Below are 21,074 nucleotides of genomic sequence, written 5' to 3' on the forward strand. Positions count from 1 at the left end.
AGCACATTTCTTCTGTCGCTTGCATTTTGAGCAGTGTGAAGTCGTATTCGTGTTATAAATTTTCCTAGAAACCACAACCAATTGAAAATTGAATGCTAGTGGACTCATTCAGGTTCGTTCAAAATCATCCCAAAAATTGCCATTTGCTTGAAACTGGTTCTGTAAAATATGGTCAGTAGGGTGCGGCTCATTTTCCGAGAGCTCCCAAAGCCAAACAAATCGTGTGTTCTTCTGAATCCAAATCCCATAAGAAGAGAAACTTCAAAATTTGAGCTAAAATCATTAAAGTTTAAAGGTGGCGCGAGCGATTCAAAGGTGAATTTTTAAGTTATAAAACATGACGTTCAGTGAATTCATCATAATTTTGTTGTTGTTTTTACTACAAATCACGTGAAAATTAATACTTGTAAAACTAAAACAAGTGGCGTAGCACCATCAGCCGAATCAAGATTTTTGAAACAATTTGTCATAACTTAACTGACAAAAATATTATTGTAATTTATAGAATTTTTTTGTGTACTAAACTTGTAGGTATAATAAGATGCTGTATAAACTTTAGTTAAATAGTGAAAATTTAAACAATCCAAAGAAATTAGATTTTTTTTTCCAACATAAAATCATGGTTTGGGTAGTTTTTGTTGAAAAAATAACTCAAAACATGTTTAAATTAAATGTTGACACAGTTTGAAAACAACTTAATTAACTTCAAAAGCATGTTAAAAGATTCGAAAACGGTTCATGAAGTTATGGTCAAACAAAGATGTTTTTTTTATTTAAAAGAGGAAACATTTGGAGAAATTTACTTTTACCCAACTAGTTTCGAGCTTAGAAGAATTAGATGTTCCACAAACCTTCCATAAATTTATTTTTGAAGACAATGATGCTAAGAGCTTAACAATTGTTCATAAATATAATAATAGTTATGAAAACTATATAACAATCTATGAGCTTTTCTCTTTTTCTGTAATTTGAATACAGAAGCGCACACGAATTTTTGGTATTGAAAATTTTCGAAAAATGAGCCGCACTCTAATGGTCAGTCTTGTTGTATTTCCAAATTCAATTATGTATATAATATACGGAACCATATTCAACTGGACATTATATTTCAAGAGCTTCCGGGAGTATGTCCAGAACCATTAGAACTTTTCCCATAACTTCGCATTTAAGCGCTTGTGCGTCCTTGCTAACCACGACCGATCAGCATTCTCTGTGCGTTGTTAAAATCTTTTGAAAAAGTACTAAAACAGCAAATGACGTCTTACATTGAAAACAACAGCTTACTTTCCGAGTATCAAGCTGGTTTCCGTAAAAGCATCAAAACGGCAGTCCTCAGAGTTCACGATGATTTAGGAGCTATCGTCGATAAAAAAAAAGCACCGGTATACTAGTGCTACTAGATTTTTCGAAGGCATTTGACACTATTCCGCATGGAAAAATTCGGGACAAGCTGGAATCACAGTTCAACTTTTCCAATGCCACTGTTAGTCTAAAACAATCGTATCTGGTCGATAGAAGGCAGACTGTCTTCTGTGGTAATCGTATGCCAAGCAGTGCTGAGGCGTCGTCTGGTGTACTTCAAGGTTCATTACTTGGACCGTTAATGTTTTGTTGCCACATAAACGATCTACCAACTGTGCTAAGATATTGCTCAATGGATCATTGAAGGTAGTTTTGCTAGTACTCACCGCATCAAAACAAAGGCGCCACTGTATATGGGATTTAACATTGTGACAGCATTGCTGTTCTGTCAAACACACAAGGCTACGGTGGCGCTATCTATGTTTCCATAGCGGCCGTTTTGGTTATTTTTATGATCCATTCAAATATACGCCGATGATGAGCAACTTCCCGTCAGTCGCATGGGTCCCTGTAGTCGCGAGTTAGTCACGATGGTGAATACCGATCTTGCAGTAGTTGCGGATTGGTCGAGGCGGATCGAACTCCACGTAAATCCAGCTAAGATTAAGGCAATGTACATTGCAAATCAACGACGCAAAGTTAACAGTCCCGTTTCACCGGCATCCGCAATAGAATCGCATGGACGGAAAGTGTAATCAACCTTGGTTTCGTTTTCCAGAATGATCTGCTATGCGATGGACTTATAGCACAGCAATGCGGAAAGATTTACGCGAGGCTTCAAACCTTGTATAATTGTACATACACTGCGACGATTGCTACACATCTGAAACTTCTCAATGCCTTGATTCTGCCACATCTCTTGTTCGGGATGTCCTTCTCGTTTGTCCTAGTGCAAGTTTCTTCGGCAGACTTCGTGTGGCCCTAAACTGCTGCGTACGTTACGTCTATGGGCTGAGACGTTTTGATCATGTGAGTCATCTGCAACAGAATCTTCTTGGTTGCAACCCTGAAGGATTCGACGCTTACCGCTCCTGCATGTTCCTGAGAAGTTTGCTGACGAATAACTCCCCAGCTATACTGCACCGTAGATTAATGCAAACTCGTGGTCGCCGTTTGCTGAACCTGATAATCCCAGCAAATAATACGGTATGTTACGCGAGTTCACTGTTCGTTCGAGGTGTTGTAAATTGGAACTCCTTACCACCCGAAGTGAAACGTTCATCTTCGGAAGTAATATTCAAGAGAGGCTGCATCGACTTTTGGAACCGCGATAAATTGATTTGTAATTTTGCTATAGTAGGCTAGTTTTATAGCATTAGTTTAGTATGTAAAGTTTTAACGAGTGCGAAACCGGAGGTAGTAATTTAAAAGATAAGTATCTTACGCTACTGGACAATGAACAAACAAACAAACAAACATTAATTCTGATACCCATATACGGCTCCACTTTGCTACATGACACATGCGCCTTCGTTTGGACCCTCAACATGGGTTTTACAATACACATCTTCCACTTCGGTATAAACGTCAAAGCTATCATCAAGAGCAATATGCTTGGCCAAAATCGATCTGCTACGATTAGTGGGACCCAAAGCTCAGTATTTCTAGGCATTGCCCACTTTGATTTTCATTCAAAATCTTTCGCTAAAACCAATTCTTGACTCTAAAAAGCACCCATCGTCTCATATTATTATGAAGAAATTATTCAAATTTGTTATAAACTTCATCAATACGGAGCATAAATGTGCCAAAATGTTCAATCGCGTTTTTCTCGGCTTCATATTTTGGAACATGGGACAATTATGCGTATAATGGCAGTTGAGGGACCTTTTCGAGGCAACCTTGAACATCCGTTTAGTTTTGTCATCACAACTAAAAAATTTATGCCTTTTCGCTTCAAGATATTTGAATCAAAGTGCCTAGGCTAGAGGCTGCTTCGACCTGCAGTTAATAATATTTAATGATTTTTATTTTATTTATGCCGGTCTAGCCCACGTTTTTGGAAGAAACTTGTAAATTCAGAGATTTGATTTTCCTTTTGTTCGTGGTAGCAACCGAATATGAGACCTTCTAAAAGATCATTCCCCAAAATGGTGTTCAAAAAGGATTACTAACGCTAATCTTAATTTTGCAACGAGTCTAACGAAATATGGGTTATAGGTCCTAACAAGAATCGGAAAGGGAAGGCTTGAAAAGTTATACGGTTTTGTAGCACTAAAAAGGACTGTTTTATTGTTTTATATAGTCACAAAACTGTATTCAGCGAAATGAATTTGTGAACGCACAGCACGAGAGTACGTTTCTTACTGAGTATTTAGTTCTTTTTTCGTCCACAGTGCAGTGTATACTTAATTCCTGATTTGGTTTATACCTATACACCTAATTGGCATGCAAGGCTTTTATTATTAGATGATTTTTTTTGTTCATGTTCTATACCTTCATCCTACATAGGATAATTGGATGTTCAATAAAAGTCACTAATGAGTATAAATTACAATAAATGGCATCAGATATAAATTTCCACTCTTTTATAGTTGACAACGACATCGTTTGATTTCAATACGTTCTTAACATAGCCATTATTTTGATATGCCCAACAATCTAAATTGGTCTGCTGATTATCCCTTGTCCGCATTTAATGAACAATACCTGCGTGGGCTACAAAAACTGTCATACTATTCCACTATTGTCGACCCTGATATCGATATTCATTTACAACGTCCGAACGCAGCCACGTATCATCCTGTTTGTTCGCCTGTTTTATGTTAGAATCAATCATAATAATTAAACTGGCAATGGTTCCCGAGGGCTGCATTAACATACTGCGATGGCCAAACAATGCCGACCACTACATCATTCTACCACTGGTCTAGGAAATCCTCATTCCGAGTCCTTTCTCTCTCTCTCTCGCCTTCCTATCCTCATTCGTCCTTATTATGGATTATTTTTGTTTTAATAATAATCGACAAATGAATGAATAATTAATATCCCCTTTCGAAGTGTGCAGGTGTAAATTGACCATTATCACGTTCATAAATATTTCAGCACCCAACTTCGTCGGATCGTTCACGCAGGGCGACTTTGTCTACTTCTTCTTCCGCGAGACGGCCGTCGAATTCATCAACTGCGGAAAGGTAAGTGGGAGGCTGCAAACCTCTATTCTGACGAAGAAGATGCCGACGACGGAGAGTTTCCTGAGAAAGTCATTAAAAATGCATTTTTCGTTTCCCCCTTTCCGCGGACAGGCCGTCGTCAGCAGAGTGGCACGAGTTTGCAAATGGGATAAAGGTGGGCCCCATCGGTACAAAAATCGGTGGACGACCTATCTGAAGTCGCGGCTGAACTGCTCTATGCCGGGCGATTTTCCCTTCTATTTCGATGAAATCCGTAAGTATACTTTCGTAGTCTATTCTGTTTTATTGATATTTTGGGTTTGAATCTTTTTGTTATGTTGTCTTTAGGAACTTAAACATTGTCAAAATACTTTCGACAAAATCTCTATAATTTAGCATAATTGATTTCTTATGGAATAACATTGACAATTTTATAAGATAAACATGAAGATATCGGCAACAATATTTCAAAACTACAGATACAGTATCTGCTTTATTCTGAGCTCGACACCGCATTTGACTTCGTAATCCAATCCCACTAACGGAAAGAGGGCTCCGATGCGATGGAGTGCCTGGCTGGGCTGATATTCGCTCCATAGAGACGTGAAGACGTGTTGTTCGTAAAAGCAGTTGCACCCTTTTGAAATGTTGTAGCCGATATTCAAAATTAAAATACATTGAAAATTAAAAACGACACATTGGAGCGAAATTAATCACCAGACAACAAAACAGGGTTTAGAATTTTTGCTAATGCCTAGCGGCCTAACTAACTCTCGTTTACTCGATATCCTGTACCTCGATATTCCCCCTAACTTGATAGAATGCAATGGTATTTTAAGAATCCCTATAACAATATTTTAAGCTGAGCACTAAAGTTTCTGGTCTAATCTTGCTCCCAACTCCCAAATTGCGCCAACAAAATCATGAAGATATTTATGAATGTAGAAAAAAGTGAAACTTTTCGCTTTGGCGATAAATGTTATTTAAAACATGAAATACCTTTCTAACTACTACATCTCGATATCTCTCCCTATGTCGATTATTTTTTCGGTCACTTCATTCTGGATACATTTCCACTCTACGTATCTCAATATCTTCTATATCTCGATATCTCCCTATCTCGATATGTTCCTGGTTAAATTTCGTTCCCGATTTACTCTCCGTATGTCGATATGCCCATTTTCAAAGGTTACTAGACCCGGTTTCATTGATTTAAAACAGGTTAGAAACACTAAGTGACGTCTGTTTGTTTATCATTTTCCTGGTAACTAAGTGGATTTCAATCTAGTATTCATTAAAAATGCGTTCTATGTCTCGATTTCTCCCTATCTCGATGGTCCCTTCAATATCGAGATGTGGAGAGTCAACTGTAGTAGAACAAACGTACTTGGACAAATTTATAAATTGGAACATTAGTTCAGACTGTTAAATTTGAGAAGAAAAACAATTTTATACACCGAAATGCTGCACATTAAAGTGTCACTTCTACTTTCTGCACCGACTGCAGTTAGAAATATACTCTTCGACCAATGTCGTTTCGTTATGACTGCGAGACGTGTGTAGAAAAAAAAACTTTTTCAGTAGTTCCAATAATAAGATACAACTTTTGAATAGTAAAAAAAAACCAACGACTGAAACAGAACGAAATAGCGCAACAGAAGCTGATGAGAAAAATAAAATCAACACAAGTTTGAAAAATGTTCGGTCGGAGGAACTAGTCGCAAACACAGAAAAAAAAATCGATTGCCACACAGAGCCAACTCCATTGCAGGACCTCCGATGGTAAAGCTTCCAAAACACTACGCCATGATTGCCTTTTCTCAAACGTCCCACGAATGACGAGCAGCGAGGGAAAAAAAGTTGTTTCTCATAAGTGGAATTTTCTTTCCGTAGTTTGAGAAAATTGCTAGTTTTCGTTTGCCCTGTAGCGTTTTCTTGCGACGAAATAAATTCGAAGCGTCGAAACATTTTTTCCTTCGTTTGATTCGAATGGTTATGCTGCGGAAGCAGTTCTTAAATTTTCCGTGTTCCTAAGTTCAAGGTTCGCTGTCGATTATTTCATGTGCCCCGTTAAAGCATGTGTTGGTGGTTCACAACTTAAACAGCAATATGACAAAAGTATGATTAACCCTCTACCATAAAAAATGTTTCAATCACATGATTTTTTTTGGATAATTTGCACAACCTTTCAGTTCTTTATTAGTATCACTTCAAACATTACATTCATTTCTTATACTTAGGTGTTCTGTGTTATTAGACAACACTATTATCCTAATTTGGTAAAACAAATTTAGGATTTTATTCATATTTTGTTAACAACATATTACATTTCATTTGCCGTAGCAGTTCAGATTTCCTATAGGTGAGTTGATTTCACCTGCTTAGAAGAGAAAAAAACACGTTTTCAATTTACTTAACCCTTAACCTAAACATATAACGCATTAATCGTGGCAATAGAAGATTGTAACGATTTTTGCCTGAAATTATCAATTATTTTATTTGACATTTGTTCCAATGTTTCAACATTGGATATTCTATGTAACTCATTGGTACTCCAGGGAGGAAGCTTCAGAATCATTTTCGAAATTTTATTTTGAATTCTCTGCAGAGCTTTCTTCCTGGTATTACAACAACTAGTCCGTATTGGTACACCATACAACATGGCTGGCCTGAAAATTTGTTTAAATATCAAAAGCTTGTTCTTGAGACAATGTTTTGATTTTCTATTAATAAGGGGATAGAGATATTTTACATATTTGTTACATTTGGCTTGAATGCCCTCAATGTGATTTTTGAAAGTTAAATTCTTATCTAGCATGAGCCCTAGATCCTTAACTTCATCTGACCAATTTATTGGAACCCCTCTCATCGTGACAACATATCTACTTGAAGGTTTCAAATAAAAAGATTATGGTTTATGTGGGAATATTATTAGTTGAGTTTTGGAAGCATTAGGAAAAATCTTCCATTTTTGCAAGTATGACGAAAAAATATCCAAACTTTTTTGCAATCGACTACAGATGACACGCAGACTACGTCCTTTGGCGGAAAGGCCTGTGTCACCCGCAACAAGGATTTTTGACATCCCTGAGGTAACTCAGGTAAATCAGATATGAAAATATTGTATAATATTGGTCCCAAAATGCTGCCTTGGGGAACACCAGCTCTTACAGAAAGTCTTTCAGATCTGGAGTTCTGATAATTGACCTGAAGTGTACGATTTGACAGATAACTTTGAATTATTCTAACAATATATATTGGAAAATTAAAGTTTTTTTTTTAATTTTACAATCAAGCCTTCATGCCAAAAACTGTCCAATGCTTTTTCTATGTCTAGAAGAGCAATACCAGTAGAATAGCCTTCAATTTCGGAACGAATCAAATTTCTTACACGTAAAAGTTGATGAGTGGTCGAATGTCCATAGCGGAATCCAAACTGTTCATTGGCAAAAATTGAATTTTCGTTGATGTGGGCCATCATTCTGTTATAGCATATTAATTTATTTATAGCAACATATCGTAATAATCAATCAACTTCACTCCGGAATTAAAAAAATACTTATGATTTCGGGAAATTGGTTTTGTAATTATGATAACATTTTGTCAAAATTTTGTTTACATAATTCGGTAAACGTCCAACAAGTTCTGATTTAAAAAATATTCGGAGGATAATACATGCATCCCACCAGATCTTATAAAACAGGATCACTCTAAAGTGATAAACTTTACCCCATTTTACGGTAATTTAAGTTGTAGAATCCGAATCTTCACCCACTATTCGAAAGTCAAGTATTGATTAAGCTTAATAAAGTTTAAGATACACAGATCATACAGATTGTTTGAATTCGTATGTTTTTGGATGAGTGATAGTCTACTTAGGCTTAAGTGTCTGTAATGTGAATCCTTCTTCTTCTTTCTGGCATTACGTCCCCACTGGGTCAGAGCCTGCTTCTCAGCTTAGTGTTATTATGAGCACTTCCACAGTTATTAACTGAGAGCTTACTATGCCAATGACCATTTTTGCATGTGTATATCGTGTGGCAGGTACGAAGATACTCTATGCCCTGGGAAGTCGAGAAAATTTCCAACCCGAAAAGATCCTCGACCAGTGGGATACGAACCTACGACCCTCAGCTTGGTCTTGCTGAATAGCTGTGCGTTTACCGCTACGGCTATCTGGGCCTACAAAACTGCTAAAATTCCTCGCCTTCCGTACCGTAAACTGTGGGCAAATCGATTACTGTTTTAATACTTTTTGTTACACTTACCTTACCTTGATGGCTACAGCGTAGCGTCACGCCATTGTCGGGCGTATTGTAGAGCTCCATCTTCGTCGGTCTTGGGCGAAACTTCTCCAGTTGCTCCGAACGTTTAGGGTCACCAGGTCCTCTTCCACTGCATATAGCCAGCGTATTCGTGGTCTTCCCCGAAGCCGCTGAACTCTACCTGATTCCCTGCTGAATATTATTTTCGCAATTCTTTCTGTCGACATTCGCACTAAGTGACCAGCCCACTGAAGTCTGCGGTATTTTACACGCTTGATAATATTCGCAACTCTGGTAGAATTAATGGTCAGGCCTATCCTCGCTGTCTCTCTCTTCAGAGGCACGAAGGCCTCTTCCATTGATCTGCGATCGATTCCAATTAGGTCTATATCGTCCGCAAAGCTAACAAGGTGTTGGTTCGAAAATCCATATGGGACAGTTATGGTCGGTGGTTCCACAGCTTGATCGTCATCAATGTTCATCCTGTTCCTCGCTACATTTCCATTTTCACCGTTCAACAATTGCTGAAAGTGCTCCTTCAACCTGGCAGCCACCACCGTTTTATCGATCAGCAAATTCCCTTCTCGATCATTGCACATGGCAGTACGGTATTGTGCCGCGCACCATTGACCATTGCATAGAATCTCCGCACATCATTCCGTTTTATGCTTTTTTCGTCGTTGACTAGTGCCGATCACTTCCCGCGCCGTTATTATCACAGCTTCGTGGATAGGGTCCCACAGGTTGTCGACATCTCCAGCAACGTTGATTCTTCCCAACTGCTCGTCTAGCTGCTGGTGGTACTGTGCAGCTACCCCATCAGTCGACAAGCGTTGTATATTGAAGCGCAGCGTTCTGTTTGTTCTGTAACTCGTGACGCTGGATAACCTTGTCATTGACCACGCCTCAATTTTAGCTACAACGAGATAATAATCCGAGCCGATATTAGGGCCTCGGAAGGTCCTGACATCCATGATATCTGAGAAATGTCGCCCATCAACCAGCACGTGGTCTTTTTGGGGAGCAGGCATCGCCACTCGGGTGTCGCCAGGTGTGTTTGCGGATATTCTTTCATGCGAAGTAGGTACTGCTGATTGCCACCCCCTAGCAGCAGCGAAGGTTACTAGCCGCATGCCATTATCATTGGTAACGGAATGGAGGCTTTCCATTCCAATGACGGGTCGGAAGAAATCTTCTTTCCCGATCTACACATTTGCGTCGCTGATGACTATCTTGACATCTTGTTTTGGGCACTTTCCGTAGGCCTTATCCAGGCTCTCATAGAAGTCATCCTTCATGGCATCGGGCTTATCGTTCGTTGGCGCATATATGTCAATCAGACTGTAGTTGAAGTACTTGCCCTTAATCTTCAACACACAGATTCGGTCGCTTATCGATTTCCACCGAATAATTCGCTTCATAGGCTTCCCAATCACTACGAAGCCAACTCCACGTTCTGCTCTGTCGCCACCGCTTCAGTAGATGTGGTATTTGAATGAAGTGTTGGCGATGCACAATGGTCCGAGGGCGGCCAAAACCTCAAAAATTTAAGTTGTTTTATCCGAACAGTACTATTTTTCCCGACATCCTCAACACTTCTGTTGTTCAAATCCAAGGTTTGAAGCAGATTCATTAGAGTTTGATTTTTATACAGCTCCTTGAGTGGACCGTGGACATGATTTTTCAAGAAAATTAATATTTACGATCCATTTTTCACAAGCTATTTATGATTTTAAAGAGAGCTCAAGCCGCAATGGTATCTTCAGAGAAGTTGTTTGTATATACATAAAGCACACCTGAGTTGAATAAAAAATTTCATTATATTTATACAAAGTGAATTAGAGTTAAAATTGTTCATAAAACATATTATTTTTTATAAAAGTACCCTAAGACATTAGTAGCCCGCGAATGCCCGCGATGGGAATAAGTTCATTCGAAAGCTAAAAACAAGAGCTTTCAAGTAGGGTACAAATTATTTTGCGAAAACTTGCGATAGACCATTTTCAACGCGTTTGAAGGTGTACGGAGTGCAATTCTAATTAAATAATAATAATCCTGTAATACGCTAGTACGTGCATTGCAATCGCAGTAGCCATGAATTGCATCCCGTCCCGAGAAGAAACGAAAAACTCGCGCCGATCTTCTACTTCTTCTTTTTATTTCTGGCGTTACGTCCCAACTGGGACAAAGCCTGCTTCTAAGCAGGCAGGTGTTCTTATGACCACTTCCGCAGTTATTAACTAAGGACTTTCTTTGCCGATTGACCATTTTTGAATGTGTATATTGTCTGGGAGGTACGATGATAGTTTATGCTCTGGCAAGTCGAGAAAATTTACCTTACCAAAAGACCCTCGACTTGTGGGATTCGAACCCACGATTCTCAGGTTAGTCTAGCTGAATAGCTGCGCGTATACCGCTAGGACTCTCTGGGCCCCTATGTATGCAATATTTTGGTGTTATACCTTAGTTAAATATTGTCTATACTTTTATTTGATATTATTAGGATATTGAACTACCTTGAATTTAAATTTGAGCTGTCACTAAATAAAATAACACAAATTATCTCGGCTTATTAAGATGGTTTAACGAAACTATTTCCTTCGACATGCAGCCTCCAGATAAAATGAAACAAATTGGAAAAAAATCATTCCCTACGTGGACTTGCTTTAGCTGTTAAAACAAGTATGATAACAGACTGAAGCTAAAGACATGATATGCTGAAACGGATTAAATGAATGATACTTGCATAAAGGCAGGGTTAGATCTGCAATGTTTATGGACAAATGTGCATGACATTTTCACATTTTTTTTTTTCAGCCGTCACATGAATTTCAACATATATTTTTGAGTGGTTTTTCCAATCACGAGTTCATCGTAGTGTATTTTTTACAAATTTGAAAATATGGCGCATTCAATAAATAAGGTGGTCATTAAGACGAGATGAATATATTTACTTATGATGGTTTTTGTGTAGAGCTTCCATATCTTTGGATGAATAGTTAATGTTTTTTTGTCAAAAATTGCGCTTTAGTCCAGTTGTTTTTACTATTGGAGTTGTGCATGGAAAAATTACTCAAAAATATATGTTGAAGTTCAAGTAATGCTGTGAAAATTTCAATCCGTCAATAAATAACTGCGAACCAGCCTGCTTAAGTTGACCATTTTGTATGGAAGATTGGAAAAGTTGAAAATGTATTGTCTAAACCTGAATATTCCAATTATCAGTCCAAAAAAAAAAAATCGAAAATAAAAGTCCATAATAGTTCAATATGGCATAAAATATGCTTTTGATAATGCGTCTTTCAGTTCAATAAAAAAGTCAATGGAAAACAGGCATTTCGATCCTGGCATTATAGCTTGGATTATGGAAATGCTGAAAAATAGAGAAGTATCTGCTGAATTGGGAGTATCATCTATAACAATAAAGACCACTAAGGGATGTCCTCAAGGAGGCGTATTGTCGCCTTTATTATGGTCGCTTGTTGTTGATGATATTCTTAATAAATTGACAGAACAAGGCTTCGAAGTTATCGGTTTTGCTGATGATGTGGCCATAATAGTTCGTGGAAAGTTTGAACATACCATCACAGATTTAATGCAGTCTGCACTAAACTGCATTTCGCGGTGGTGCCAAAACGAAGGGTTGAATATAAACCCATCGAAAACCGTTTTGGTACCGTTCACTCGCAGACGGAAAGTAACTTTTAAAAATATAACAATTGAGGGATGTATTGTCCAATATGCATCCAGTGTAAAATATCTAGGAGTTATTCTAGATGATAAACTTAATTGGAACTTGCACTTAGAGCAGGTAATAAGCAAAGCCACTATTGCCCTGTGGGTGAGTAAGAATACTTTTGGTAAAAAAATGGGGTCTCAAACCTAAAATGATTCATTGGATCTATACGGTTATTGTAAGACCCAGGGTAGTTTATGCCGCACTAGTATGGTGGCCTAAAACAAAGCAAAGCACAGCCCAAAAAAAAGCTAGAAAAATTGCAACGTTTGGCCTGCATGGCTATGACAGGAGCAATGCGAAGTACGCCATCAAAGGCCTTAGAGGCAGTTCTGTATAAGCTTCCACTACATCAACACGTGCAAATGGAAGCTGAAAAGAATGCACTAAGACTGCGAAGAACGAATATCTTTCTTGAAGGAAATCTTTCCGGACATCTAAGTATACTTAAAGATTTTCATATTAATCCATTAGTAGTCATGAACGAAGACTGGATGGAAAAAACCCTAAACCTAGATATACCATATAAGGTGGTTGAAACAGACCGCCAAATGTGGGAATCGGGTGGGCCTAGTATTTCACCAGGATCGATTATGTTCTACACCGATGGTTCTAAAATGAGTGATAATACAGGGGCTGGAATAACAGGCCCAGGAGTTAATGTTTCAATACCAATGGGACAATGGACAACTGTTTTCCTTGCAGAAATATACGCCATCTTAGAGTGTGCTTCTATATGTCTTAAAAGAAAGTATAGACATGCAAGGATTTGCGTATTTTCAGACAGCCAGGCGGCTCTGAACGCATTAAAATCCTATACATGCCAATCAAAACTGTTGGGAATGCATACAAGTATTGAAGCAACTGGCTATGAAAAACCAGGTCTCCCTGTACTGGGTACCAGGCCATTGTGGAATCGAAAAAAATGAGAAAGCTGATTTTCTGGCTAGACGAGGATCGAATACTCAGTTTTTAGGACCAGAACCCTTTTGTGGAGTTTCAAAATGTGTAATACAAATGGAAATAACAAAATGGGAGCGTAATATGATACAGTCGAACTGGATTGATACAAATACATCAAGACAGTCTAAACTGTTTATAACTCCAAATAAACAAATTACAGAAAAACTTCTAAACTTAAATAAAAAATCATTCTGTATAGTTATTGGACTATTTACAGGACATTGTCCAGCTAGATATCATTTAAAGAAGATGGGTCGAAGTCCAACTGATTTCTGTCGGTTTTGCGACTGTGAGATAGAGACCTCTCAACACTTGCTTTGTGAATGCTCAGCACTATTTGCGCAAAGAAGACAGTATTTCAACAAGGGCATACTGAGTCCTTTTGAAATTTGGCAAGGAAATCCCAATAAGGTAGTTGAATTCATTTTAAGAATCATTCCAGATTGGGGTACGTCGCACTATCAGTCAACGGCAGTTACTCTTAATAGTAACTTGTCGTCCTGAAAATATGCGAAAAAATAAACAGGGGTATACCACAATAGATCAACTTAATGGTCGCAGTGGTTCAAATCCCAACAACAGAAAAAAAAATATGTCAAATATATGATTTCAGCTATTTTGAAGAGAGTTTGAGGTTTTGTCCGACATTTGTTCTAGATCGAACCACTGTGCGATGGGGTCCCCCGCTTGGAATTCGCGTTCTTCGGTTCTCGGCCAGCGTATTTCCTGGATAGCTGCCACGTTCACGCCAACATTCCGCAGTTCACGAGCCAGGAGCCCAACACGCGCGAGTTCATTCAAAGTTCTCACGTTCCAAGATCCAACTTGCCAATCGTTGTCCTTTGCCGTAAAATCAATCCGTTTGCTCTACTTTTGCCTTTCTTGGTTGGTGAAGAGTCTTCGATAGGCCACTTAACCAGGGTTGTGCTACCTACATCGTGCTAGAGGGGCTGCCTCCTCGGTGCTGACACGATACAGCATTATCCGTCTGTTACACTTCTTATTCTTTCTGGCGTTTCGTCCTAACTGGGACATAGCCTGCTTCTCAGATTAGTGTTCTTATGACCACTTCCACAGTTATTAACTGAGATGTGTATATCGTGTGGCAGGTACGAAGATACTTGTATGCCCTGGGAATCGAGAAAATTTCCTTTACGAAAAGATCCTGGACCAGTGGGATTCGAACCCACGAACCTCGGCATGGTCATGCTGAATAGCTGCGCGTTTACCGCTACGGCTATCTGGGCCCCTATCTGTTACACTATACTCAAGATTAATATATTATCAATCTGATCTCTGCCAAATCAATACTTCATTGATCTCTATCAGTGTGGGCAGTTGATTTTTACGAAATTAAATATTTTATAAAATTATACAGAATATTCAAAATTGAAAATTACACACTGGGGTGAAATCGATCATCAAATTACAAAAGAGATCGAGGGGCCCAAATAGCCGTAGCGGTAAACGCGCAGCTACTCAGCAAGACCAAGCTGAGGTTATGGGTTCGAATCCCACCGATTGAGGTTCTTTTCGAATTGAAAATTTCCTTGAATTCCCAGGGTATAAAGTATCATCGTAACTGCCTCACGCTATACAGGATGTGCCATCTTTTATGTCGGTATGTTAATATTCAATAACTTTGACATTTATTACCAATCGACTTGGCTAAACATTAGTGTGGGACAAAATTTAAATTCTCGCTCCAGTTCACTATTTGAATTGCATTTAGGTCCCATAACAACCGTGCAAAATTTCAGCTCGATCGGCGAAACTATAACAATAATAACAAAATCGGGCAAAATTTCCGAATAGTCTATGCATAATAACTTTTTTCACAAGCATTGGATTGCTTTGCGGTATTCGGCAATATTGTTCATCGTGGAAATACCTATCGAGATCTGTGTTCAGAATTTTTATAGAGGTTTTCCCATAGTAAATCCCATACAAACTTTGAACGGCTGGCGCTAAAATATAGTTTCGCCGATCGAGCTGAAATTTTGCACAGTTGTCATGGGACCTAAATGCAACCCAAAAAGTGGTCTGGAGTGAGAATCTAAATTTTTCATATAACCGTGTCCCAGGCTACTAAACATGTTTTGTTACCGACAATTCAGTACAATTAAATACAAATAAATAATTTTACATAGAAACAATGCACCAGAATATCGACTTTTTGGTGGTTACTGCCTTCAATAACATGTGCTCCATGTCGCACTGCTAATCAAATTGTTTAGTTTCTGCAACGAAAATTCCATGGACATCTGATGTCAAGCATATAGGAAATTTGATTTTAATTTGGAGATCCTGATTTGACTCTCCCTGGCTTAATTTTAATCAAATTAGTCAAATTGTATGCCCAAAAAAAATCTTGGAGCATTAAAGAGCTAAAGACAGACCCTCGGGCCATAGCCATTGTATAACCTCCAAAAAGCACGAAAAGTAATGAAAATGTACCGACGTAAACGATGCCCGTACCCTGTACACTAGAGCGATGCAAATTTTGAAATTTTGGCTCCCCTATGCTTAAACGACTTATATTATGATATATAGCATCCTCCCGAAGTTTGAAATAAATCGGAAGTAATTTGACTGTGCACAGGTCATTTGAAGTTTATATGGAGATTACTATTTTTTTTTTTTTTTTTTTTTTAACTTTCTTTATTAGTATCATTCCAAACATTACATTCATTATTTCTTATATCTAGGTGTTCTGTGTTATTAGACAACACTATCATCCTAATTTGGTAAAACAAATCTAAGATTTTATTAAGATTTTGTTAACAACATATTACATTTCATTTGCCGTAGCAGTTCAGATTTTTTACAGGTGAGTTGATTTCACCTGCTTATAAGAGAGAAAAAAAAGTTTTTAATATACTTAACCTAACTTAACCTAAACATATAACGCATTAATCGTGGCAATAGAAGATTGTAACGATTTTTGCCTGAAATTATTGATTATTTTATTTGACATTTGTTCCAATGTTTCAACATTGGATATCCTATGTAACTCATTGGTACTATACCAGGGAGGAAGCCTCAGAATCATTTTCAAAATTTTATTTTGAATTCTCTGCAGAGCTTTTTTCCTGGTATTACAACAGCTAGTCCATATTGGTACAGCATACAACATGGCTGGCCTGAAAATTTGTTTGAATATCAAAAGCTTGTTCTTAAGACAAAGTTTTGATTTTCTATTAATAAGGGGATAGAGACATTTTACATATTTGTTACATTTGGCTTGAATGCCCTCAATGTGATTTTTGAAAGTTAAATTCTTATCTAGCATGAGTCCTAGATACTTAACTTCATCTGACCAATTTATTGGAACCCCCTCTCATCGTGACAACATGTCTACTTGAAGGTTTCAAATAAAGAGCTTTTTGGTTTATGTGGGAATATTATTAGTTGAGTTTTGGAAGCATTAGGAGAAATCTTCCATTTTTGCAAGTATGAAGAAAAAATATCCAAACTTTTTTGCAATCGACTACAGATGACACGCAGGCTTCGTCCTTTGGCGGAGAGGCCTGTGTCATCCGCAAACAAAGATTTTTGACATCCCTGAGGTAACTCAGGTAAGTCAGATGTGAAAGTATTGTATAATATTGGTCCCAAAATGCTGCCTTGGGGAACACCAGCTCTTACAGGAAGTCTTTCAGATCTGGAGTTCTGATAATTAACCTGAAGTGTACGATTTGACAGATAACTTTGAATTATTCTAACAATGTATGTAGGAAAATTAAAATTTTTCAACCTTCATGCCAAACACTGTCGAATGCTTTTTCTATGTCTAGAAGAGCAAGACCAGTAGAGTAGCCTTCAGATTTGTTGGAACGGATCAAATTTGTTACACGTAAAAGTTGATGAGTGGTCGAATGTCCATGGCGGAATCCGAACTGTTCATTGGCAAAAATTGAATTCTCGTTGATGTGGGCCATCATTCTGTTCAAAATAACCTTTTCAAAAAGTTTACTGATGGAGGAAAGCAAACTGATTGGACGATAGCTAGAAGCTTCTGCAGGATTTTTGTCTGGTTTTAAAATTGGAACAACCTTAGCATTTTTCCATTTGTCAGGAAAATATGTTAATTGAAAACATTTGTTAAATATATCAACTAAAAATGATAAGCTACTTTCTGGAAGTTTCTTGATGAGGATGTAGAAAATTCCATCATCGCCAGGAGCTTTCATATTTTTGAATTTTTTAATAATAGTTCTCACTTCTTCCAAATCAGTCTCCCAGGCATTTTCGAAAACGTTCTCTTGATTGAGAATATTTTCGAACTCCTGAGTAACTTCATTTTCAATTGGACTAGTAAGTCCTAAATTAAAATTGTGATGGAGATTACTATTGAAAACGCCATCCTTTTGTGTTCGACCCTCTATCTCTTCGTCATAATGTTTTATAGAAAAGTGAACACAATCTTCTGATATGAAATCCTTCCAGCTACAAAATTGGTGAGGACCACATTTTGATTGGACTTCAGGATAAATTGCTATTCGTAATCATAAACTGCGTATGCATTATGCTCCTGGTGGGTAGAATAGATCAAAGTAATCCAGGCTACTATGTTCTACAGCAAAAAAGCAGTGTTGCTCTGAAAGTAAGTGAATGATCATCTCAGCATGATTTAGACTTTGTTATCAATAATGCCAAATTATACTTACGTCCCATCAAAATGTGGTCTTCGGCAAAGTTGTAGCTGGGAAGATTTCACATGAGAAGAGTGTGTTCACTTTTCCATAGATTATTATTTCGAGCAGTTAGAGGACTGAACACAGAAGCTTTGCCTTTTTCATAGTAATTTCCATATAAACTTCAAATAGCGTGTGCACAACCAAATTTCTTCCAAATTACTTCAAATTTTGGGAGAATGATTTTTATTATAGTTGACACCGTCTACTGTATCAGTCTACTGTACACATTCAAAAATTGTTAATTGGTAAAGACAGCTCTCAGTTAATAACTGTGAAAGTGCTCATAAGACCACTAAGCACGCCAGAAAGAAGGATAACAAACAAGGTTTAAGAATCTACAAAAATTAAGTCCCCTGAATCAGAAAAAAAAACGAAGGAATTCTTACAATAAGTATTTCACCATTTTGTTACCATCATAATGCGCCTAATTGCACAAAATTTCCGTTGAAATCAGCGCCATTTTCGAGAATAACTGATGGAAAATAGTGACGGAAAACTATGCTTGTGTTGTAACGTAAATGTGGAAAACCTACCTTAATTTAGCTCATGTTGTGAATCTTGTGAAACAGAAAATAACAGAAGATAAAAACGAAACTGTTTGCTAACCCCAGAACTCAGATTCAAACGAGTGTGGGTCGTGACTTGAGCACTGCTGTCCCACTAAACGCCTCGTGGGGATTCATCGTGTTGACTCGTTTTGGGTTGGGTTGTGCACAGCCTCCGTTCCTGGAATAAAATTGAATAAAACAGCATGACTGCAACATAGTCATCGTTGTCGTCGACGCAGCTGTTGATGAGCTATTATAATCTAATGGCCAATTTTGCCAGAAAGTGCCTTGGAGACGGATGGAGGAAACTTGTTGCTGACCAGGCTCCACCAGATCACGTCTTATCTCATGACCCTGGAGTGCAGTTTCGGTTCACATGTTTCGACCCCTTCCGAACCATTACTGGTGCGTCACAAAATCCAGGCACACAGACTGAAATGACCGACACATACAATCGAGTGACAACGAGATTATGAATTCATGTACGTGCCATGAAGTGCATCTTTTGACCATATCGTACGGTCCAAACTAATGCTGTTCCGGGCAATTTCCTGTCAAGTCAACACCTTTAGTTTGCTCCTGCTTTCCGTCGGGTCCTGTCACCCATTCCAAAGAGCTGAAAAAAGGGCCCGTCATCGTTGCCTAAGTAGGACATACTCATTCGACTGCATGTCCTTTATCTTTGGCTGAAAGTGCCATGCAGTTGCAGAGCAATTTGACACAGCTGGCAGTGACGTTGGGACAAGGGCGATTGCTACTACTGGGCGGCACCTGGTGGAATTTTATATCTAATCATGCTAATAACATAAAATATTTAGTTATGCAAATGGTCTTCAACCAGAGTTTCGGTTGAACTATAACCACTAAACTGTTGTTTTATTATGGTTCAACTGTACCGAGAAGATTGGTTACGATACTTGCCGACAGAATACACACAAGTGAAACTAATCGTAAATTAGCTTACGAAGTGAATTGAATAAGCAGTACCGTAATCCGGGGTAACATTGATCAGTTTTTAGGATATTTCTTAAATATTTCATCCAAAAATGTAAATGTTGTTAGTTTTATATGTTTAAAATAAGTACTGCCACACATAGCTCGTGACTATATATATATATATATATATATATATATATATATATATATATATATATATATATATATATATATATATATATATATATATATATATATATATATATATATATATATATATATATATATATATATATATATATATATATATATATATATATATATATATATATATATATATATATATATATATATATATATATATATATATATATATATATATTATATATAATATATATATATATATATATATATATATATATATATATATATATATATATATATATATATATATATATATATATATATATATATATATATATATATATATATATATATATATATATATATATATATATATATATATATATATATATATATATATATATATATATATATTGTTTATTGAAAGATTTAAGCATGTTTACAAAAATGTTTTATGCGATTTTTTCAATTAGCTGATAACATTGATCGTCCATGTAAACAACGTTCGGTAATATTGAAAATGTCGTTAGATACATAAATCATGGCCCCTGAAGCCGAATATAATGTCCAAACGCTTACATCTCATTTACTTTTGAGTTATTTTAAAATTAAAAACACCTCGAACAGCGGGAATACGCCTAAAGACAGGCAGTTTCCTAAGGGAATTCTACATTCTTAACAGTAATTCGTCAATGTTGCCTAATTGAACATACTTAGAAAGATTTTGACAGCGGAATCGTTTCTGGCGATACCATTTTTAGTGAGAACCGCATTTCCTTTGCTCATATCGCTTGCAGAACTTATGTGAGTTATGAATCTTCGGTAGTACCATCATTAACCATTGAAATCATTGTTTCGCAAACTTGACAAATTTACGCATAAAGTTAACGCAATTTTTGCAAAAATCCTAATTTTTAATAGCCCATAAATATATGAAAGAGAAGCAACATTCATGCTTTGGAAATGTTTCATCAATAAATGATGATACCAACTTATTACGAGATGAGTCATTCCGATCAATGTTACCCCGCTGATCAATGATACCCCGGATTGTGGTATTCCCCTGTGACCATTTTTAAATATATCTGTTTCAATCTGTTTTTCGGGTAGAGGTGAATAACAAAATAATGGTAAAATAAGAACAAATTACGCAATCATATCTAGTTTAACCATTATTATGTTATTAATATATGACATTGAATATCTCATCTATAGCAAAACATACAATCATAGCAAAATTTGTTATTGATATGATATACTTGAAAGTTATGTAATAACTAGTCAATAACAAAATATACTATCAGCGT

The 21,074-nt window shown here is 37.1% G+C and overlaps 1 protein-coding gene across 5 annotated transcripts in view; it reads left to right on the forward strand.

Annotated features, from left to right (window-relative positions):
- The window catches only part of LOC5575438 (semaphorin-1A), a 612,610-nt gene that overhangs the window by 533,494 nt on the left and 58,042 nt on the right, over nt 1–21,074 (forward strand). For all 5 annotated transcript variants that reach the window (XM_021844666.1, XM_021844665.1, XM_021844669.1 and 2 more), the window contains exons 7-8: nt 4,408–4,496; nt 4,608–4,749. In XM_021844666.1, the coding sequence (XP_021700358.1) occupies nt 4,408–4,496; nt 4,608–4,749 (231 nt within the window). The remainder of the gene's footprint in view (nt 1–4,407; nt 4,497–4,607; nt 4,750–21,074) is intronic.

Source organism: Aedes aegypti, chromosome 2 (genome assembly GCF_002204515.2).
Source record: "Aedes aegypti strain LVP_AGWG chromosome 2, AaegL5.0 Primary Assembly, whole genome shotgun sequence".
NCBI lineage: Eukaryota > Metazoa > Arthropoda > Insecta > Diptera > Culicidae > Aedes > Aedes aegypti.